Source organism: Sesamum indicum, linkage group LG4 (assembly GCF_026168435.1).
Source record: "Sesamum indicum cultivar Baizhima isolate 11 linkage group LG4, ASM2616843v1, whole genome shotgun sequence".
In the NCBI taxonomy this organism is placed as follows: domain Eukaryota; kingdom Viridiplantae; phylum Streptophyta; class Magnoliopsida; order Lamiales; family Pedaliaceae; genus Sesamum; species Sesamum indicum.
In genome coordinates this window covers 2,398,903-2,420,653 of record NC_142660.1, presented here as the reverse complement: position 1 = coordinate 2,420,653, position 21,751 = coordinate 2,398,903, and the positions used below count along the sequence as shown (strand labels likewise).

Here is a 21,751-nt window from a genome sequence, read left to right as displayed (position 1 = left end):
TCACTTGTAGAACTCGAAATCAGAGTCAGGTTTTTTCACATTGGATTTGTAACTCTTCTCGAAATCTTTTGGGAATATAACATAGCGATTTTTTCTTACTGCAAGCATACCTGTTTCTTGGCAAATAGCTGCGATCTGCACCAGTAAACACTGTAATTATGGTCAATTAGACTAACAGATGTATCGTCGATCATTGACAATGAACAATAAGATCGCTTCAAATATGGGGGATCGTGGCAGATATCAGAGGAAGAGGTCTCTAGCATATAAAATTGTAAAAAAGTAACTAGATTTCTCGCTCTGTGAATGTGAAAAAAGTGAGCAAAATCACTGACCTCAGCTGCATGGATTTTATATGGTCGAGACACATAGTCCTCTAAATCTAACTCATCACTTAAATTCATTTTAGCAGTGCAAACCTGCAAACAAGGCCCATTTTTTATCAACTATAATAACACAAAGAAACTACAGTTTACGGTGATAGAGAAGTTTAGGCATCTATGTCAATCTTGATGTAGATAACTTTTTTTCCATGGTTGCATAAACTCTTTTCTCCTTCACCAAGGAGGATTTTCCCTTTCTTCTTAGCTTCTTTCGTCGCAGTTTCTCCTCTTTTAAAGGCTAATTGGGTTGAGACTTCTTTTTGTGAGTGAGATGTGAGGACAGTTTAATATAAATGTTGTTTACTTAAGAACCAGCAAGCGCCAAATAGTAAATGATCTTCGAGATTTACCTGACGGACGAGCCTCTTCTGACATCTATCTGGCAAAGGGAACTCAATATTATGATCAAGTCTTCCCAGATGTAAGATGGCAGGGTCCAAAGTGTCAGCTCGGTTAGTTGCCATGAAAACCTTCGTATTAACTGTCTGGTCAAATCCATCCATCTGTAAAGACAAAGTACATTATAACTTAGAATGTTAATGGTATAGGATGCGATATGGATACTTTGAATAACCACTCTTTCATACACGCAGGCAATACTCGACATGTTGGCCAGAAAGTATATACGTGACTGAGCGCACAGGCATATGTTTCAACCTACAGTTGTCCTGATACAACAAAAAAAGCTTGCCTTGCCTGGCAAAAGAGTCTTCAGCATAATCAATTTTCCATACTTCTTCGGAGTGCCACCACCAAACATCTCTTAGCCAAAATTGTCTATTTCATGTACCTTTGAGAGGTTTTCTTTACCCTGCTGATATAGTCATCTAACAGGAATAATTGATAAAATTAAAGACAACTATAATAATATAGCATTTAAACATTTTTAGATTATTGTCAGTTATATTGGTAAAATAATATCACAGTTAGAATCTATCGCCTCCCAACCAAAAATAGTAGTCAGATAAAGTCTAAATAAAGGCTTTTACACAGAATTTTCAGATAGCCATCAAGAAATGCGATAATTTTTAGATATAAATCAAAAATAGAAGGAAAGGACTATTGCAATTTTTTTGAAGTTATTGCCTCCCACACAAAACGCAATACTATTATTTGCTGTTATAAGTATGTAAAGCTAAGCTTATCAAACTCCCTAAACTTAAACAATTATCCTCAAGCAAAAGTCTGACACTGCAAAAAATATGTTCTCAATATTGTGCTAATAATCCGTAACAAATGTAATCTATAACCTATATGCAGATAATCTCAAAACACAAATGCCGCAATACGTTATACAAACGCTAACTTAGCATAATGAGGGTAAGAGGCCAATCACATCACAACACTTTGTCTCGCCAAGTAGAGAGCAAAACAATCAAGCTTCCACAAAATCATAGGTTTCTAAATGTCACCATACTCGTTGCTTCAACACAATACCCTTTATCTCCTTATTTCTGCCTAAGTTGGGACGATTTTTGTTGTTCTTTCTTTTCTTTGGCCACTAATGATTTTTTTTCCTTTTTTCTTCCCCTTGTCACGGCTTTTATTTCCTTTCTTTTTTCTTTGTTCTTTTCCCTGACTTACGTTCTTTAGGCCGTATTTCAATCTTTTGAAGCGAATGACAACACTTGTGGTGAAAGCACCCGGTTACTCAACCAAAAAATATTTTACCTAAAGTGCTTTGAATACTCATGGCTCTAGTCACCGTTTTACGTGAATAACAACATTTGTGATGAAGTTACCCAATTACTAAGTGACCTAAACCAGCAGAGTAGATTTAGTCTTCCTTTTTCTTGCTATTCTTTCTTCTTCTTTTTTTCATGGTAAAAGAAATTTCTAAGGGGAAGGGCCTTTGAATTTTTCAAAATGATGCATGTCCCATGTTAGGCTTATAAGGATCAATTGGGTGGCGTTTTGGCAAACAAATATGATTTCACAAGAACTCCTATCATTGAGAGGAAAAGAGACATTCCAACTCTATTTCAAAGCAATTCAAAATGCATGAAATTATGCCTCAATTACTCCACATTTACACAAGCAACAATCACATAACACAAGTGCACATTAATGTCTCAATCTTATGCTTCCTAAATCACATTTATTCATCAAATTACCAACTATCATTCTCGATAAACTCAAAAAAAAAGTAGTAGTTTGATAATATAACAGAAGACAAATGAAAACTTGAAAAGGTGGCATTCTTTACATTTGAAATAATTTATTGGGTCCTTCAAATGAAAACTGGATGAGTACTTCCATGTTAATGGAACCAAGAGCCTAAAGCAAAATGCTAAAAAAACATTCCGACAATCAAATATGTCTCACAAAACTTGATATACCATAAAGAGCAAGACATATTGTTTATTTGAATGAGACTACACTGAAATACATATAAACAAAAAAGGACAAGAACAACCACAATAATAAATCAATTGAAAAACTACTGAAAAACCATCCAATAATACTTTCAAAAGAACAAACTTGCTAGATCTAAAGAAAAGTACCTTCGCACTATGGTGCAAATGATAAATATCAAGATTTCAAGATAACAATACACGCACATAAAAAGAAACATGTCCAATGAATGAAATGAAAAGTGGAAGCCAAGAAATTTTTTTACCACCATTATCACTTCGCAAAGACTTTTTACTTTCTTTAATCATTATCTATGTCATTGTTTTCAGAGCCCCAGCCTCCAGCACAGCTGTAGTATTCCTCCTTGTTGCCACCTCATACACATTTCCTTGGTAGCTACCATGCATGAAGACAAATAGATAAGTTTGCAATTCCTCAACCTAAACTACTGCATGTTCATAAGAGGAATTATTATGTTATGTGTCATTCAGTCATTGGGAAATTTTGAATAAATAAATCACAAATTTACTTCTAAAGCCTTGATGATTCCCTCACGCTCTAACGCCTTCTGCAACCATTCCTCCAAACTTCCCTTATAGAAGTCCACAAGCTTACTCACCTATTTAGTCCAAAAATATTCAAATAGAAACCAATTGTCAAATGCATAGATATGGCAACATGTCTGCATGTAAAAGACAAACCACCAATGCAATGCTTAAAAAAGATAAGTTAGAAGGCCATCATATAACTAAGAAGAATATGAAATACGCACACACCATACAACAGACAAACAAAAGAAAGTGAGAGACTTTTAAACAAAACCTTTGAGTTTTGTTATGCTTTGTTATGATGATCGCCATACTTTAGACTAAATCACAAAATAGGTCAGGTCAAACCTTACTCAAGCAATTATATCATAAAGTCACCACTACAAGTATATACCCACACGCAAAGTATGATTCACAAAGAAAATGGACATGCAGTTAGTTATTTTCTAAAAGCACATACGCTTCATCTTATTACATTTTTAATAATCATTTTCTAACAACTACTTTTGATGCTGAAAGCGAAGCCTGAATTTTGAAGGCAAATTTGAAGTTCCAAATCATAACAATTCTAAATATCAGAGTGGACCTACCATTAGGAAAGTAAGCAAGGCTTACCAAATGTGGATTAAGAAAACAATTAAGAAGAGATCCATTTCTTAATATTGGATTGGGTATCCACATTAAAGATACAACTGCATTCTATTTATAGCACAAAGTCTTAACTCGAGAGAAATGTTTGCTACCATTCAATCAATTTGATAAAGTAAATTGGAATTTTAGTGAAAAGAAAATTTTATCTTCATACATTGTTATTATTTTTCATCTTCATTTATATCTCAACATACCTGATTCAAAAGTTCCATGAGAATTCGCTGAACCTCTTGACCAGCTCCAGTTTGAGCATCAAATCTAGCGGTAGCAATTGTATCTACCTCTTCAATGAAAATATTTGCAGGTGCATTTTCTTTTGCAAGCCGAAAAACATCACAAACCATTCGCGGACCGAAAAATACAACTTCACCTTTGATCGATTTTTCCGGATGTTTGTCCTGAGCACACAATGATGTCTAACCGGTTGATAACGCTCTCAACCAGTGCATCAGGCTAATGAGCGTGTCAGAGGACCCGAAATTTCATATACCCTTGTAAACAAAATAAGTCTCATGATGAATAGAAAGTGAAAGTAAAAAAGGAAAATTCGCTGCAATAATTTTGATCTTCATGGTTTCTTCTGCAGGGAACATACCAAACAGAAGACTCGCAGGAACGGTCATCAGACATGTTCCTGCTGAGGAGTTGGCTGTGAAGGAGCCGTCTATGAAGCCGTTGCTGGTGTCGAGGCGACAAGGAGGCCTCGGCTTTGTGCTGACTGGACCACAATTGCAAACTGGGTCGCTGCGAGAGCCGCAGCCTCCTGTTCCAGCTGAGGATGGTTAGAAACACAGATGACAGAAGCTGGTTTATATCTGTGGCAAAGTCTTGGGGTGTTCTTTTCTTGGATGAAAATAATGCATAATCAAGAGGTAAAGAGGTGGAATTGTTATCGGGTGATATACCTGTCTTTGCCTTCTGCGTTGCAAGATACTGATGGCCCAGATCATGATGTAGCAAGGCAAGAGGAAGCCAATAGCTCGAAGCAAGAAAAGCTGTAGTATTATCGAGTACTAAGCATAATTCACAATCATACTAACCATGGTGGAGAGAGTTTAACACTATAATGTAAATAACATAATTAGTTCATATGAACTTACGGAGAAGAAAGTCGATGCATCTTCCTCTCCTTCTCCATCTCCATCATCAGTAATGGACAGAGCATGCCTCAGTAGCAGAAAAGCCATTAACTGTCAATTAAAACACCAAAAGTTAGATGTCTTATTGAATGGGGTTTCTGGAGCAATAGTTCAGAAAATATTCACAGGAACAGTTACTATAAGATTCAAACATAAGTCAACTTCTCCAATGATCACTCAGAATAACTCAAACCTCAAAGGATGATCCATTTAGAGTGTATGGTGAAAATTGCAGTAGTGAAAGATCTAAATCCAACTTTCAGGTTACATACATGTCTCTGAATTATTTGGTTCCATGAGCACTACAACTCTATATCAACTGGTTCAAATTCTAATGTCTGGCAAGCACTCAGTGAAATAGAGTGATGGTGGAGGCTCAAAGAGGAAAGCCTTGAAGCAACAGTTTCATGGCCAAAATCCACAATGTTGTGGCCAGCATGTTTATATCAATTCGATTTCCCAGGGGAAGGATAAAAGCATATCTTTGCCATTGTATCAGAAGAGACTTAGAAGAACATTTTCGTTCGATATCATTTTCTTCTTGAAACTCCCAATCATATACACAGTAATCACCAGCAGATGATGAATGGCAACAATGAATTTGCAGTAGTAAAGGCTTACAATTAGAGCAGCTGAACGGCAAAACGCAGCACCACTGCTATTAGTACCATTATACTCATCATAATCAGCTTCAAACAACTAACGTTCAGCCTCAGCAATTGCCAGGAGATGGGGATCATGCATATCCAGTGGCGTGCCCGAAATTTGCCACACTCCCCTGGAAACAAAATTGAAGAAACTAAATGACAACAAGATTCGTAGTGATGGTCACAGGATCTTCGACGTTAACATAAAAATGAAGAAGAACAAGGTTTCTTCTTTTAAAATTGTTACTGCAGCTGTCTGTATCTCATTATCAAGCAAGAAAAAGTTGCTAGAATATCAAAATTCCACATGCATGAGTTTGACACATTAAAACAAAAATCTACCCAATATCAATGGTAGTCTCATTAGATGGAGGACCGAAAAACATCACAAAATCGAAAATATTTGCAGGTGAATTATTCAATACAACTTCAACAACATGGCTCTGATACCATATAGCCATGACCGAAAAATAATTTGTCTTTACCTTTAACATTTATGATTTTTATTTGACGGAATAGAGCCTATTAAAGTTATCCACATCTGCGCATATGTGATGCTTAAATGGATAGTTTCAATGATTCTATTTTATTATATATAGATAGACAATCATAAGTGGAAAGCTATGATCACATATTAAAGTGCAATTTAGTAATTGAGATTTAATTTTGATCATTATGTTAAATTGAAAATTAAAAAATTTTAAAGCACAATAATATAAAACTCTTTAAAAGAATTATCTTTGGGTTATTTATAAGTTTATAGAAGTACTTATAAATACGTTACAACACTTTTCACATTAATAAAAAAAAATAAATGAATAATAATTTAATTTAAAAATAATTTATTCTTATCAATTGGGCAAACAAATATCGATAGCAAATTCAAAACTAGTAAAGTTAAAATCTGGTTACTAATAAGAGATCTGATAATGAAGTTAGGAATATATACATATATATATGTATATATATAATTATTATTATTATTATTATTAGATTAGATATATATAAAGAAAAGAGAAATACAATGATTCCACTATCATCGTTTTCCCCCAAACATAAACATCAAAAAGAGGGAAGGACAACACAGTTTCACAAACAGAGAGAGAGAGGGCCAGAATTTTATCAAAGAGCCCTCTCAAATTCAAAACACAAATTAAAAAATTGTGAATCCATAGGAGTGTTATTGTTGTCGATCCATTAACATTGTCCTATGGTTCACAAAGTTTTGGTATTTGATGCGCCGATCGAATGCCCGCACAGTAAACCCTAGTTTGGAGGCAAAGAAAGATATGGATCGGATTAAGCTTCCATTTCGATCGACCCGGCCCGGTTTTCGATCTCCCAATAGCAAACACTCAAACCCCAGATCAAGGTTTTGTTTAAGCACTTCATTCTCCGTGGCCCTTGTGTTATTTTGCTACATTCTGTTCTTTGGGGATAAGAATCAGGAGAGCAAGAGGTATGGTGTGGTGATTGATGGGGGGAGCACGGGTACTAGAATCCATGTGTTCAAGTACGAGGTTAGGAATGGGAGCTTGGTTCTGGATTTTTCCGAGAAAGGATTGGTGTCCATGAGGGTGAATCCGGGATTGTCAGCTTACGCCGAGGAGCCAGAGAAGGCTGGTGCTGCCGTGGCAGAGCTAATGGAGTTTGCAAAGAGGAATATTCCGAGGGAGAAATGGGCGTACACCGAAGTTCGCTTGATGGCGACTGCGGGTATGAGGTTGTTGAAGCACGGGTATCAAGAGAGGATCTTGAATGCCTGCCGCAAGATATTGAAGGCGTCTGGATTTAAGTTTCATGATGATTGGGCCGCTGTTATTTCAGGTACGGAAAAATATGATGTGGTTATGTTGTCTGTTATTTGTCTCCTACTTTACTAACCACGTTCTATGACTTTGTTGTTCTAATCTGATTCTTGGGCAATGTGTTTCTTGATGATTCAATTGAATCAGAAAGAATTATTGCCCGCTAGCAACTTATTGCAGCTTTTCAGGAACATTAGTGAATCTTCTTGTAGGTAGAATGTTTTGAACTGTCTGGCATCATGTTCCTCACGTGCTACTTCTGGAAGAGTTTCAATTTCAGAATAGAAGGGTTTCATATTGTGCATAACGTGTGAAGTGCGCTTAGTGTTTGTAAGCTGTTAAGTTCCCTTGTTGGTGGTATTTTATACGTGAAATGGAGCTTTAAGTTGTACATGTTACGGCCTTTCCATATTGACGGCCTTTTGTGCATTTTATGTAGTTGGCAAAGTTGTAAGTTCGCTCATTTAAGTCGTTGGAAGAATTAACTTTTCCAGTTGCCTATGTTTGGTAGACCACTTTTGGGGGTATGAGGAAATTTTCTGTTCCCTCCAGGCTAGGATATTTATAATAATAAAGATATATAGCAGTTTGAGCTATTAAGCCTGTTTTAAGTTCTATACTTTTAGCTCACATACTTTTGATGATTCTAAAGTCTTCAACTTTTTCAGGGTCTGATGAAGGCTTGTATGCCTGGGTTGTGGCTAATTATGCTCTCGGAACTCTTGGAGCAGAACCAGCACAAACAACAGGAATTATTGAACTTGGTGGTGCTTCAGCTCAGGTTCTTCCCGTGATTGTTTGTGTAGTTTATTGGACAAGATTTCACAGTAAAGAGCCATGAATAATGTCTTTGCTTCATGGGTTATTTTATACTTTTCTGAAAATGAACTAGTAAACATCTTAAGTGAGTTATGATGCAGCGATGTCTTGAACTTTTCATTTTTTGTTTGTATATTCTCATTGTTAATCTGATTTTACAACGCAGGTTACATTTGTCTCAAATGAACCCATGCCCCCTGAGTTCTCTCGGAAAGTTAAATTTGGGAATTTTACTTACAATCTATACAGTCACAGCTTGCTTCACTTTGGCCAGGTAAGCTTTCTTTTCGCAACTTTACTGAAGTAGTGTCAGTGGTGATAGCATGTGTGCTTTGGCCTATGGAGTTTTAAATGTATCTCAGACTCATATTTGTGGATTCCTCCAAATATAGACTGCCACTTGTTTAAAAATCTGTATACATCTTCACTATTCATTAGATGGGTCAATATCGTAAATTCTCTAATCAGAACACACTTTACTATAAGTTATGCATTTGGATGGGTAACTGAGGAACACATTTTTTCACATCACCAAATTAATCTGGAGTATGTGCAGCCTCTTCTTCTCAGCAAACTTGATAGCTGTTGTTCTTTTGCATATGTTTAGGTTTTAACCAATATTATCTGATAACAAAAATTCTGAACAGATGCTTTCTGCTGGTTTGTATAAACTTTCATCCACAGATATTTTGGTTACCTGGGAGGCTGGGACTTTATATGTAACGCACTTTAACAAACATGTGGATTTTCTGGTGTGACTATAATGTGTAATACTTGATAGCGACCTATAATGTATTTTAAATATTAATTATCAGGTCTGTTGCCTTTCCAGCCGTTTTCTTATGTTCTGGTGTTCATGTTTATATCTTGGCAGAATGTTGCATTTGACTTGCTGAAAGAATCTCTTGTTTCAGGAGGCCAAGAATTGGGTACGTCAAGCTAAGTGTTGTTTTGTTTGCTGGTTGAGTTTGCATGGCTTTTACTTTTTTGGTGAATTACTGCGACCAAAGTTGCATCATTTCATTTAAATTCATAATGCAACTTCATTATGATAAAGGTACATTCGCTCTTCGATATGGTATATAGTCTTAAGAAATTTTATATGGTCTAGATTGTGTCTAGCTCAACATTTGAGACAGTTCTAAACCCATGGGCTTCACTTAGTTTGCTTATTGTAGGCAAAATAAGCAGAGTGATACCATGTTTTTTGAATTTTCTACACATACTGGAGCAGAGACACAAAATTTCAGTTATGATTCAAAATCATTCCATTTGCTTTTTCTTGCAGTCTCCGTCATCATTGTGTGTCCTCTTGTACACGTATAGAAATGTTTTTCCAAGTGCATACCTTTTCCTTTTTATCATAAATAGTGATTGGAATTTTATCCCTGTTCATTTATGATGGTTACAATTGATAGTTTGCTGCATATACTTTCTGTTAGGGGCTCTGGACACTAGAATGCTGTAGTTTTCAGAGTTATAAATTTGTATATTTGATAATGCAGCTACTGAATCCATCCGGAGAGAGAAGCTAATGGATCCTTGTACTCCTAGAGGATATGCCCCTAATAAGGACACATTGAAACTCTCTCCTACTTCATTGATTGAAAAGAACAGATACCTATCTACTTTGCTTGCCAGCGGTAATTTCTCAGAATGCAGATCTGCAGCTTTAAAACTATTGCAGAAAGACCAAGGTATTTTCCTTGATTTCTTCAGATGTTTCATTGTGTGTTATCTCAGTCATGAATTGGGTCATTATTGACCATTATGATTGATAGCATTCATCTTTTCATGTGAAATGCAGATAGATGCTCTTACCCGACCTGCTACATAGGGTCAACATTTATACCAAAGCTCAAAGGGAAGTTTCTGGCAACCGAGAACTTTTTTCACACTTCTAAGGTGAAATCTGACTTTGCATCTTCAAATTGAAATTAATTTCTGCCAGTCCTTTTTTTCCCTGCCTCTTATCTCTTATTGAAATTTCCTTTTTCTCTTCTATGGCATAGTTCTTTGGTCTGGACCAAAGAGCTTTTCTTTCTGATCTGGTGGTTTCTGGGCAACAATTTTGTGCTGAGGACTGGTCAAAGTTGGCACAGAAATACAATTCTCTTGAGGAAGAGGACCTTCTTCGCTATTGCTTCTCTTCAGCATATATAGTTGCAATGCTTCATGATAGTCTTGGAATTGCTTTGGATGATCAGAGGTATAACTTAATAGCCCAAACAAGAAACGTTTTTTTTTTTCCTTCCCTATTTTGTGTGTTTTTTCGACTTTAAGATTTAGATTCATATAAGGTGAGCTATAACTTGGTGGCTAACACCCTGATTATCAGGGTACATAATCTTCGAACTTCATCTAAAATATATGGTGCCTTCCCCTACTAATGAAATAGAAAAAGGTATAGAAAGGGGATTGGGAAGATATTGAAGGATAGGTTATTCATAGAGATGGCAATGGTGCAGGTGCAGCAGGTCCGACATGCAGTCCGCCACAAACTAGCTGAACAGGCAGCCATTTCGGCTCCATAAATAAACGGATTACAACTTGGTCATGGTCTTTCTGAACCAAATTGGGTTGGGGTGGGTTATGTGTCTTAGCCTATCAGACCAAAGATATAAACCATAAATTAACACATATACAAGTGTTCTATCTAGTTGTGTATATTTGTATATTACATTCACCCTCACACATCAGATCCAAGTTAACACAGAACTAAAATGCAGAATGAAAAATTAGTAAATAGTTACTACCATCAATATACTCCAAAAGTAAAAGATTATGTCAAGAAATATAATCTCTTAAGAAAAGAAAGCATGCATATTAATGTGTAAACAATGGATGGTTTGACAATAGTATCCTTTAGCCATGGTTACAAGGGATCACGATGATACCTTAAAATATATTTTGTTTGGTAAAAAGTGGGTATTGGGTTGGCAAGGGGGAGCCAGGCAATTCTCAGATCCTACTTGTTAACTAGGCAGGTGTCATGCAAGTTCTATGCTCCATTGTGATCCAGTTTCTTTAACTCATTTCATCATTTGAATGATCATTGGGCAGGATTGGATATGCTAATCAAGTGCACGATATCCCACTCGACTGGGCACTAGGAGCATTCATCCTGCAGAGTGCAGCTGAATTGGATGCTAGTTCTGACTGGATGGCGACTGTAATAGGGGGTAAATCCTCACCATTGCCACTTCTATTTGGAATCTTCATCTTGTTAATACTTGTATCATGGCTTGTGTCGAAATGGAGAAAGCCTCAGCTAAAGACTATTTATGATCTAGAGAAAGGGAAGTATATAGTTACACGCGTTGGTAGATACTCGTAGGTTATAGGAGAGTTCAACTGAGCGCCTGATTGCGCCACACTGCACTTGCTGAATTTTGGCCCGTCGACAATGCTCTGTTCAAGATGAAGAGAGAGGATTCGGACCATCCTGCCGCCTATTGGACAAGTTCCGGCCGAAAATATCGAAGCAAAGTGAGATAATTGTTGATGTAGTTCTTGTGTCCATAGTATAGAGAGTTGTAAGGATCTTGTTTAAAATTTAATCCATAGAATTATAGAAGGGAGCTCTCTGTGATAGCGAGTTTGGTTCCCTGAATAGTGTTGGATCATTTTAGGTGTCAAATTCTTGTATTGTTTCTAGTAACGTACTTTGCTGATTATATATTTTTTTTCCATCAATGTATAATTTTTATGTCATACTCTTCAATTTCTTTTCCTTGCATTGCTCTTTGACGATTCTTGAATTCCTTGCATGTCAAACTGTAGCCGTCGGATGCGAATCCTTGCACCCCCTTCTTCACTCAACTGCAGGATAAAAATTTATTTTCGTCCCTAATATTTTAGCTCAATTTTAAAATTAATTTTATTTTCTTAGTTGACTTTGAATTAGTCGTTCCAATGAATTATCAACATTAATTTCCAATGAGATATAAATGTATTAATAAATTGAATAATTTATTAACTTAAATTTAAATGGGCGCACATATATCTACCAACCATCGACAAAAATGTTAATTTATATTAATTAAATTAAGATGAATTTTATAAAAAATTAAAGGAGAGTAATTTTGTAAAATTATATAACTTAACCTGGAAATTAATTTCGAATAAATTAATTTGAAATCAATTAAAATATAGAAATAATTTTAAAATTGAATTGATAAGTTAGGAAAGAAAATAAATTCTATCTGGAAACTGTAGGACAAACCCCCCATAGTCTGTGGGTAGACATACAAATTGCACCCCTATATACTCTTTTATTATTGTCTGCCTAGTAGACTTCGGCAACCTTTGATTTTGTCTCATATATTTGTTTGTAAACACAAATTCCAATTATTTTTATTCTTTTATTGATTAATATTTCTAATAATAATTAATCAAAAATACTTACACCACTCTTTTTAAATATTTGATATAATTACACATAAACCCTCTATAATTTAAGAAATTATATCTAATATCTCTGATGTTTGTTTCCCATTCTAACAAATACTTGTCAAAATTCATTAAATTTAGTGATATTAACAAGCAAATTGAATGAAAATTATTTGAGATTGATTTACTGCAGGTCAAATAATTTTGTTTACCCAAACTACCCTTATAAGTATAAAGTATAACTCCTCGTGTGGGCTGGTGTGTGCATACGTAGAGACAGTATCAAACTATTCTTATAATGGTGAAATATACATTTCCATATACACTAACGTGTGAAGACATATAAGAACAAGATTTATTTAATATGAAATAAGTTAGTAATAAAACAATTAGAGAAAACTATGCATTTTCAATTATTTTTATTTGTTAATACCAATAAATTTAATAAAGTTTGAATAATGTAGGAATTTATTTATTAGAAAAAAAATATTAAGAGTATTGGATATATAATTATACAAAATTTTAGAAGACGACAGAAATATATCATCCCTAATAATAAAACAAACAAAAATTTTTCCTACACTGAATATAAAATATTAAACAATATTAATTATACCGTATCAATATATTATAAATTTGAAATTTAAATCAATGGTGGCATTCTTGATGTTTTCATCCAATTTTTTACAAAAACAAGGACAGACACACACTGCTCAAATATATATATATATATATATAATATTCAAGAAATAATGTGGGATTAGAGCGTTTGAGCAACAAAAGTGTGGGAATTGATAACATTGTCCATATAACGTTAAATTCCAAACTGTTGAGACCTCGCTCCGTACAAAACGTCTCACCTCATTCAAATACGAAATCACTCTTCACCAACATCAATCTACGTGTATTGGAGTGTGATTAAGGTTAAGTTTGATGTTTTATAAATAATTAAGTGTTCGGATCTCATAAATTGTTTAAATATTTCTTTTATTTTATACAAATATATTTTATATGAATTATTGTAATTTATTTATTGTTTATAAAGATTAATATATATATATATGTATACGATGACAATGTAACTACGTATGATTTATGCGTATACGTATGACCCCAGCGTATGTATTCTTGGCGAGAAGGAAACAAGTTTAATTTTAATTTAATATTGGGAAAGGAAAAGAGGGGGGAGGGATTCCTGATGAATAGAGTAAAAATTGGGAGCTAAGTCAAATATTAGCCAAAAGTCACCCAAATAGCCAAAGACAACGCCGCGTGAACGCTCTTTACAATCCCATTCCCCTAATATTTATTGACCTTTAGATTTTTCTTGGCTGCCCAACGACTTCGCGATTTGTTTTCCATTTCTCATTTTGATTACTTTGTTCGTCATTCAGGTACTTGTGTTTCTTTTTCTGTTTTTTGTTTTTTTTTTTTTTTTAAATTTTTGGGTCTTTATATGTTTGTTGTATTCTTCTCTTTTCTTTTTGTTCAAATTCGAATTGAGTTCTTCTTGTTTAGTTATTGACTTCTGGATTGCTAGGATAAAGAAATTCTCTGATCCCGCTGCGTATGCCAGCGTGATCAGTGGATTTCTTTCATTTTTTTTAAGGTTTTTATTTTTTTTTGTTTAGGATACGCTCGATTCTCAATTAATTTTTTTTAGGGATTAGAGTTTTAAGTTTTTGTCTGAAAGGGTGTGGTGTTTTGGAACGTTAGGTTAGGGGAAGCGGATTTCTATGCTTACTTGAAATGGGTTTTTTGTTTTAGTTTCGAGATATTTCTCCCAGGTGGTTTCGGTGAATGTACATGTTAAAAGATCAACACTTTGTAAGTGGAGAAGAAATGAGTGTTGATTAGATTGTAATTCCTGTGTCAACTTTTTTTTTTTTTTTTTTTTTTTAAATATAACGGTTTTAATCTTGTGATTTTGAGGGATTTATATTGATATGGTGTTTCAGGAAATTCTTGGTGGTTTATTGTTGCTTGAGGTGGTGGTGATCTAAACAAGGTTTTTAAATGGGTGAAAATTTGGTGGTCAACGTGAACCAGCTGCCCAAGTCTGAGGCGGGTGAGCCCAGCCAGCAGGTTCCTCTGGCTGTAGGATGTGGGCCAAACGGAAAGAAGCCTGAAATGGTAGGGTCGTCATCATCAATGGCATCGGAAGATGATAAAGTGGTGGTGATAGTGGATAATGAGGTGGCAGATGAGGAGGCGCCGCTGATAGGGATGGGGGAGTGCCGTATTTGCCAGGAGGAGGATTCTCTTACCAATTTAGAGAGTCCTTGTGCTTGCAGTGGGAGTCTTAAGGTAAATGCTTATATTGATACATCGTACTAGGGTGGTTAATGTTATCTGTGTTATCTTATATTGCTGATGAATAAAGAAAGGGATTTTATTAGGTATTAAGGGCAAAGATGGTCTGATCTTAAACATTAAAACAAAAGAATTATGTGTGTCTGGAAGGGTGTGATCTTATAGATATGTCTGAATTGTAGAATTCATGCTGATAGGAACTTGGAAGCAAACTCGGCGAAAAATTCTGTGCAGAATGCTTAACAAAAGTTCCTTGAAAATCCTTTGATTTAATGGGCTTTATCTGAGAATGGATCAACATGGTCTCCTTTCGTACTGTGTTGATGTGTTTGAAAGCTTTTCTCTCCCAATCTTTTGCTCATAATCTTGTGCAACTGCATGCAATATTTAGGTTATCCTTTTGCCAGTCTCAAATATGGAAGAACTTTTCCTCCCACCTGACATTTTCTCGTCAGGGTATTCATTTGTTTAAATGGTCTGGTTTATTATTTTTCTGAGACCTTTTCTGTCACAGTATGCTCACAGGAAATGCGTTCAGTACTGGTGCAATGAGAAGGGAGACATTACTTGTGAGATTTGTCATCAGGCATGTACATTACTCCTTATACCTTTGCCTATGTGCTAATGTTGTATTAGTGCCACCAAGGTTAAATAAGATAATTCAAAAATTGATCATTGGAGAAGTTGATTTATGTCCCCATTTTACTTAAATGTCTATTTTGGCCACTTACGACAAGTGTTGATGCTTTCTAAATTCGAAATGTTCTCTCATAGGAAACTTTCTAGGTTTTCCAATTACAGGAAAAATTGATCATTAGAATTTTTCTTTACGATCAATTTACTAGTCATGGAACTGGTTGATACCAGGACAATTTTCAGCAGACCTAGTTATTAGAAGTGGTCTTTTTGTTGATAAATTATCAGTCATGGCAATCTGAATATTCTGATACAGTTTGCAGAAAAAAGTTAACATTTGGAAGGTTATTTATTATAAACGTATAGATCATGAAAACCTGAAAATAGACATCCGGCTGTCTTGGATATGTTGAAAATTAAAATCTTATGTTCTCATATGAAATAATGGAAGTTCCACTCCATATATTGCATCTTGTTTACTTGTTTTTCCCTGTGCTATTGGTGCATATCCTTACAAATTGCCTTAAAAATACTAGGTGTACTAAAATCACCGTCTACCTTTTTTGATAATTTGAATCTCCAAGTTATGGCGCATGAATGTGAATCAGGGCAGAAGGTTATGGTTAGACCTGCGGCAGGGAAATAATTATCATAGGGAAATAGTGGTCTGTTGTAACTAGGTTTTATAATCAGGTAGAGAGTAGTCAACTGACTCAACTTCTTTGACAATTCACAAGATACTTTCACAGTTGAAGCATATGATACAATAGATTTTTCAATATTAGAAGTCATTTTGTTTTATTTATACTGCTGATATTATAGTCTATCAGTACGATGACACATTCTTTACTTTGTTGTGCAGTCATATCAACCTGGTTATACAGCTCCTCCACGTCCTCCATCTGATGAGACTACCATTGATATTGGGTAGATTTTTGTTTTAATGTGTCAAACTCATGCATGTGGAATTTTAATTCTTGCAACTTTTTCTTGCTTGATAATGAGATACAGAACAGCTGCAGTAGCAATTTTAAAAGAAGAAACCTTGTTCTTCATTTTTATGTTAACGTCGAAGATCCTGTGACCATCACTAAGGATCTTGTTGTCATTTAGTTTCTTCAATTTTGTTTCCAGGGGAGTGTGGCAAATTTCGGGCACGCCACTGGATATGCATGATCCCCGTCTCCTGGCAATTGCTGAGGCTGAACGTCAGTTGTTTGAAGCTGATTACGATGAGTATAATGGTACTAACAGCAGTGGTGCTGCGTTTTGCCGTTCAGCTGCTCTAATTGTAAGCCTTTACCATTGCAAATTCATTATTGCCATTCGTCATTTTCTGGTGACTACTGTGTACATGATTGAGAGTTTCAAGAAGAAAATGATGTTGAATGAAAATGTTCTTTTAGGTCTCTTCTGATACAATGGCAAAGATATCCTTTTATCCTTCCCCTGGGAAATCGAATTGATATAAAAATGCTGGCCGCAACATGGTGGATTTTTGCCATGAGACTGTTGCTTCAAGGCTTTCCTCTTTTGAGCCTCCACCATCACTCTATTTCACTGAGTGCTTGCCATACATTAGAATTTGAAGCAGTTGATATAGAGTTGTAGTGCTCATGGAACCAAATGATTCAGGGACCTGTATATAACCTGAAAGTTGGATTTAGATCTTTCACTACTGCAATTTTCACCATACACTCTAATAATGCTTCATCCTTTGAGGTTTGAGTTATTATGAGCGATCATTGGAGAAGTTGACTTATGTTTGAATCTTATAGTAACTGTTCCTGTGAAAATTTTCTGAACTATTGCTCTAGAAACCCCATTCAATAAGACATGTAACTTTTGGTGTTTTAATTGACAGTTAATGGCTCTTCTGCTACTGAGGCATGCTCTGTCCATTACTGATGATGGAGATGGAGAAGGAGAGGAAGATGCATCGACTTTCTTCTCCGTAAGTTCATATGAACTAATTATGTTATTTACATTCTACTGTTAAACTCTCTCCACCATGGTTAGTATGATTGTGAATTATGCTGAGTACTCGATAATACTGCAGCTCTTCTTGCTTCGAGCTGTTGGCTTCCTCTTGCCTTGCTACATCATGATCTGGGCCATCAGTATCTTGCAACGCAGAAGGCAAAGACAGGTATATCACCCGATAACAATTCCACCTCTTTACCTCTTGATTATGCATTATTTTCATCCAAGAAAAGAACACCCCAAGACTTTGCCACAGATATAAACCAGCTTCTGTCATCTGTGTTTCTAACCATCCTCAGCTGGAACAGGAGGCTGCGGCTCTCGCAGCGACCCAGTTTGCAATTGTGGTCCAGTCAGCACAAAGCCGAGGCCTCCTTGTCGCCTCGACACCAGCAACGGCTTCACAGACGGCTCCTTCACAGCCAACTCCTCAGCAGGAACATGTCTGATGACCGTTCCTGCGAGTCTTCTGTTTGGTATGTCCCCTGCAGAAGAAACCATGAAGATCAAAATTATTGCAGTGAATTTTCCTTTTTTACTTTCACTTTCTATTCATCATGAGACTTATTTTGTTTACATGTGTATATGAAATTTCGGGTCCTCTGACACGCTCATTAGCCTGATGCACTGGTTGAGAGCGTTATCAACCGGTTAGACATCGTTGTGTGCTCAGGACAAACATCCGGAAAAATCGATCAAAAGTGTACTTATTTTTTATGTCCTCCGTTCATGTATAACTGAGTATTACTGATTGATTCACTATTTTTAATTAATTTAGTGAGACAGTAGTTAATGAAGAGTCTGTTATATATCAGCAAAGGCTCTTGAGTTCAAGAATGAGATTAATGTTTCTTACTACTTCATTTGTTTGTTTGTTCATCTGCTTTTTCCTATCCTACTTGTCTGATGTTAAAGTTTTTCAATTCTGGGCAAGTGTTAAAATTGCACTAACACCAAACATTTTACATTTGGAATGTAAGAACTGAACATGTTATTTTTGGACTAATAATTTCAATTAACCTCAAATCTCTCCTCTCTTTCTTTTCATCACAGTTTAGTAACTCAATTTTAAATGCACCCTAACAGTCTCTCAAACTCTAATCTAAATATATGTCTGTAAAATTCTTGACAATTAAATCTAATGGAATTTAAATAACAATGGATGAAATATTCCACTAATAACGGAAAAACCAGGAAAAGCCCAAATTCCTATATTAGTTTTGCATAAAATATTGTTACATCACAATCATAAATTTTTTTTGTATGAAAAAATACTAAAAATATTAAAAAAAGAATCATAAAATCATGTAAAGAAAATGGCTTTCTCCACAAAATAAAATATAAAATTAGATGCAATAAAGGGAAAAAAAAAGTTTTAATTATCATTGTAACGACATCACATCATTTACCAATACGAGTTCTGTATTGATAATTTTGGTCTCATTTACACTGTGATAGATATCGTTTTTGGTCCTGTAACTATAAATTGTTAGGAGCAAAATTGTCAATACATGATTAAATTTGCCAAAAAAGAACCAAATGTGAGATGTTCAAAATTAAAATCGTCAAAAAAGAAATAAATGTGTAAATAGAGTAAATTATAAAATTAAATATACTAACAGGAGATGTGATTTTGCCTTTAAATAATGTAAGATTTTTGTCGTATTAGTAATGTGTTGGTGTTGATTATTTTAATGCAAAGTGGGTTGTAGTATATTAATGGTAAGTATTAATAGCAATATTAATAATTTTCTTAATTGATTATAACATATAATTCTCCACCCCCATATATATATATATTTGTGGTATGATTACTTTTATTTTAATTTAAATGAATTTTATGTTAAAATTATTTTTAATTGAAAATTCACCTCATGTAACCATATATTTTTAATAGAATCAAAATTACTTTCACATAATTAATTTTTTAAATATAATTTAAATTATAATTATATTAATCCGCACATATTTTATAAGAATAATTAACATATTTACTCTTATTATATTGTTTATATAGTGGGGTCAAATTAGTAATTTAATTTTCAAGATATAAAAAATCTCATATTTCTTACAACAATCTATTCTATTTATTATTTATTATTTATAATATTTGAAGGACGTCTTTGACCTTAGTGGTTAAATTTTGACCAAAATTCTAATTTTCTATAATTTGCATTATTAAATTATCTAGAAAAAATTTAATTAGTTGGTTTAATTTTAGCAGGAATTAATTTCTTTTAAAAAATCAATTAATGACAAACTAAATCCCTAAAATTTTGCATGGAAAAATATAACTTTCAGGAGGAATTTTAATTTCTTCTTTTTTAAAAAGTTCAGTTACTAAACTAAATTCCTATAATTTTGTATGAAAAAATTAAATTGATTGGTTTAATTTTAGCAGGAATGTTAATTTCTTCCATTTAAAAACGTTCAATTACCAAATTTAAATCCAAAAATTTTGCATAAAAATAAGAAAACCCTCATGAAAATATTTAAAGAACACCAAACATAAGCAATAATTAATGAAATATGCAGCAAATGCAACCTCTTCCTGATTGTATTTAATTCATTAATGAAGGTTGTATTTTGGGATGCATACTTTTTTTATAGGATAAATAGCAATTTATCCCCCTGCGATATTGAAATTGAGCACATTACTCCCCTATGAAAAAAAAAAATAGCAATTTATCCCAATGAGCACATTACTCCCCTATGAAAAAAAAAATAAAATAGCAATTTATCCCTCTATACTTTTTAAATGAAGCAATTTACCTCCTTATACAGGAAGGTAAATTGCTTCATTTTAAAAATCATAATGGGGTAAATTGTTGTATTTTAAAAAATATAAGGAGGTAAATCGCTATTTGTATTTCCATAAGGAGGTAATTTTCTCATTTACAATAGGACAAGGGAGTTGCTTGCATTTTTTGCCCGTTTTTATAATATAATAGAAAATTGATTTTGTATATGAAAAACATCTTCTTATTTCTCCATCATCTAATTTTTCAATTTGCATATACACTCTTTATTTTTTGGCTTTTTTTAACAAACACAAAGATATTTCTCATTGTTTTTAATATAAATTTATTTATTTTATTTTATTTATTTCTCTTAAAGACATCTATTATGTAATTATTGTAACTTTTATCTTTTTACTATATAGAGGGAATGAGACATTTATTGACTGATGTTATTTATTAAAATACTTATTATAATTTATTAGTTGATATTTTGTTATTTCTAATCTTTTAGAATTTTGATTTTTTATTGTTTAAAATTATGGTAATTGGTTGTTTCATATTTATGAAGAACATTAAGTATTATTTTTCTTAATTTTTGTTTAATTTATATTTATTAGTTTTTTTTATAAATTCGTGAAATTTCTTATGTTCGAATTTGTTTTCGTTGATTCTTATTTTTTTATTATTAATTTTTGTTTCATGAGATCATGAAAGATCGAAACCTTTGTCATTGATTTTTGTTTCATAAGTTCATGAAATTAATGATTTTTGTGTTAATTATAATTATTTTTTTAATTTATATTTATTATTTTTTAAGAGCTCATAAAATTTCTTATGTTCGAATTATTGGTTTTTATTATCAATTTTCATTTACGCGATCATGAAAGATCAATTTGTTTTTCATTGCTTTTTCTTACATTCTTTATTATCCAATTTTATTTCACGAGTTCATGAAATATATGATTTTTGTGATAATTATAAATATTTTTTTAATTTTTATTTATCATTTTCTTATGGGTTCATAAAATTTTTTATGTTTTGAATTTTTTTATCATAAAATTTCGTTTATTGAATTTTCTTTTTGTACGTATTTATTCGTTCGCTAGCCATTTTATCGACTTTGTTGTATGTAAACTTAATTCTTTTTTTTAATCTAACCTTTGTATTATATATATATTGATTTTTTTTTTACAAAAGATTAAATTCTCCTAATTCTAATTTTTCCAATTAGGTTGAATTTTTTTTGTTGGTTCTTTATGGTTATTTAAATTATTTAGGTCATCAATTATTCATTCTCATCTTATTATATATACTATTTATTTATGTTCAATTTCAA

The 21,751-nt window shown here is 33.6% G+C and overlaps 4 protein-coding genes across 8 annotated transcripts; 2 read left to right on the top strand and 2 right to left on the bottom strand.

The window, feature by feature from the left end:
• On the bottom strand, positions 1 to 4,567 carry LOC105160068 (26S proteasome regulatory subunit 6B homolog). The gene is made up of 5 exons (XM_088879633.1): positions 4,538 to 4,567; positions 4,132 to 4,335; positions 734 to 886; positions 336 to 419; positions 1 to 135 (listed from the first exon to the last, which is right to left on the bottom strand). The coding sequence occupies exons 1-5, from the start codon at positions 4,565 to 4,567 to the stop codon at positions 1 to 3; spliced, it is 606 nt and encodes a 201-aa protein (XP_088735759.1).
• LOC105160067 (uncharacterized) lies at positions 4,401 to 6,099 on the bottom strand. Of its 2 annotated transcripts, none has more exons than XM_088879910.1 (5): positions 6,066 to 6,099; positions 5,698 to 5,854; positions 5,038 to 5,127; positions 4,843 to 4,932; positions 4,401 to 4,709 (listed from the first exon to the last, which is right to left on the bottom strand). In XM_088879910.1, exons 3-5 carry the CDS (start codon positions 5,122 to 5,124, stop codon positions 4,602 to 4,604), a joined length of 285 nt encoding a protein of 94 aa, XP_088736036.1. In that variant the 5' UTR covers positions 5,125 to 5,127; positions 5,698 to 5,854; positions 6,066 to 6,099; the 3' UTR covers positions 4,401 to 4,601. The 2 variants fall into 2 exon arrangements, with proteins under 2 accessions (XP_088736036.1, XP_088736037.1); XM_088879911.1 differs by having other exon boundaries at positions 4,401 to 4,700.
• A 650-nt stretch (positions 6,100 to 6,749) lies between these two features.
• On the top strand, positions 6,750 to 12,064 carry LOC105159965 (putative apyrase 6). 2 transcript variants are annotated; one of them, XM_020693358.2, is made up of 9 exons: positions 6,750 to 7,550; positions 8,200 to 8,312; positions 8,517 to 8,624; positions 9,225 to 9,279; positions 9,856 to 10,047; positions 10,158 to 10,255; positions 10,363 to 10,559; positions 11,414 to 11,532; positions 11,688 to 12,064. In XM_020693358.2, exons 1-9 carry the CDS (start codon positions 6,959 to 6,961, stop codon positions 11,714 to 11,716), a joined length of 1,503 nt encoding a protein of 500 aa, XP_020549017.1. In that variant the 5' UTR covers positions 6,750 to 6,958; the 3' UTR covers positions 11,717 to 12,064. The 2 variants fall into 2 exon arrangements, with proteins under 2 accessions (XP_020549017.1, XP_011075504.1); XM_011077202.3 differs by having other exon boundaries at positions 11,414 to 12,064.
• Positions 12,065 to 13,929: 1,865 nt separating this feature from the next.
• LOC105159964 (uncharacterized) lies at positions 13,930 to 18,471 on the top strand. 3 transcript variants are annotated; one of them, XM_088879950.1, is made up of 9 exons: positions 13,930 to 14,136; positions 14,510 to 14,569; positions 14,701 to 15,049; positions 15,570 to 15,641; positions 16,554 to 16,618; positions 16,826 to 16,982; positions 17,556 to 17,645; positions 17,751 to 17,840; positions 17,974 to 18,471. In XM_088879950.1, exons 3-9 carry the CDS (start codon positions 14,759 to 14,761, stop codon positions 18,121 to 18,123), a joined length of 915 nt encoding a protein of 304 aa, XP_088736076.1. In that variant the 5' UTR covers positions 13,930 to 14,136; positions 14,510 to 14,569; positions 14,701 to 14,758; the 3' UTR covers positions 18,124 to 18,471. The 3 variants fall into 3 exon arrangements, with proteins under 3 accessions (XP_088736076.1, XP_088736075.1, XP_011075501.2); XM_088879949.1 differs by lacking the exon at positions 14,510 to 14,569 and having other exon boundaries at positions 13,931 to 14,136; XM_011077199.3 differs by lacking the exon at positions 14,510 to 14,569 and having other exon boundaries at positions 13,933 to 14,136; positions 17,983 to 18,471.
• The last annotated feature ends 3,280 nt before the right edge of the window (positions 18,472 to 21,751 follow it).

Bases quoted from the DNA above. Each gene is read 5' to 3' on its own strand.
- LOC105160068 (XM_088879633.1), bottom strand. From the start codon at position 4,567: ATGTCTGATGACCGTTCCTGCGAGTCTTCT. The intron at 4,336-4,537 runs GTTTGGTATGTT...TTGTGTGCTCAG, and splicing joins ACCGTTCCTGCGAGTCTTCT to GACAAACATCCGGAAAAATC. The intron at 887-4,131 runs GTATGTTGAGAT...TTGTCTTTACAG, and splicing joins TCATGGAACTTTTGAATCAG to ATGGATGGATTTGACCAGAC.
- LOC105160067 (XM_088879910.1), bottom strand. From the start codon at position 5,124: ATGGCTTTTCTGCTACTGAGGCATGCTCTGTCCATTACTGATGATGGA. The intron at 4,933-5,037 runs GTAAGTTCATAT...ATAATACTACAG, and splicing joins ATGCATCGACTTTCTTCTCC to CTTTTCTTGCTTCGAGCTAT. The intron at 4,710-4,842 runs GTATATCACCCG...AACCATCCTCAG, and splicing joins AACGCAGAAGGCAAAGACAG to CTGGAACAGGAGGCTGCGGC.
- LOC105159965 (XM_011077202.3), top strand. From the start codon at position 6,959: ATGCGCCGATCGAATGCCCGCACAGTAAACCCTAGTTTGGAGGCAAAG. The intron at 9,280-9,855 runs GTACGTCAAGCT...TTGATAATGCAG, and splicing joins TTCAGGAGGCCAAGAATTGG to CTACTGAATCCATCCGGAGA. The intron at 10,048-10,157 runs GTATTTTCCTTG...TGTGAAATGCAG, and splicing joins ACTATTGCAGAAAGACCAAG to ATAGATGCTCTTACCCGACC.
- LOC105159964 (XM_088879950.1), top strand. From the start codon at position 14,759: ATGGGTGAAAATTTGGTGGTCAACGTGAACCAGCTGCCCAAGTCTGAG. The intron at 16,983-17,555 runs GTAAGCCTTTAC...TTTAATTGACAG, and splicing joins GCCGTTCAGCTGCTCTAATT to TTAATGGCTCTTCTGCTACT. The intron at 17,646-17,750 runs GTAAGTTCATAT...ATAATACTGCAG, and splicing joins ATGCATCGACTTTCTTCTCC to CTCTTCTTGCTTCGAGCTGT.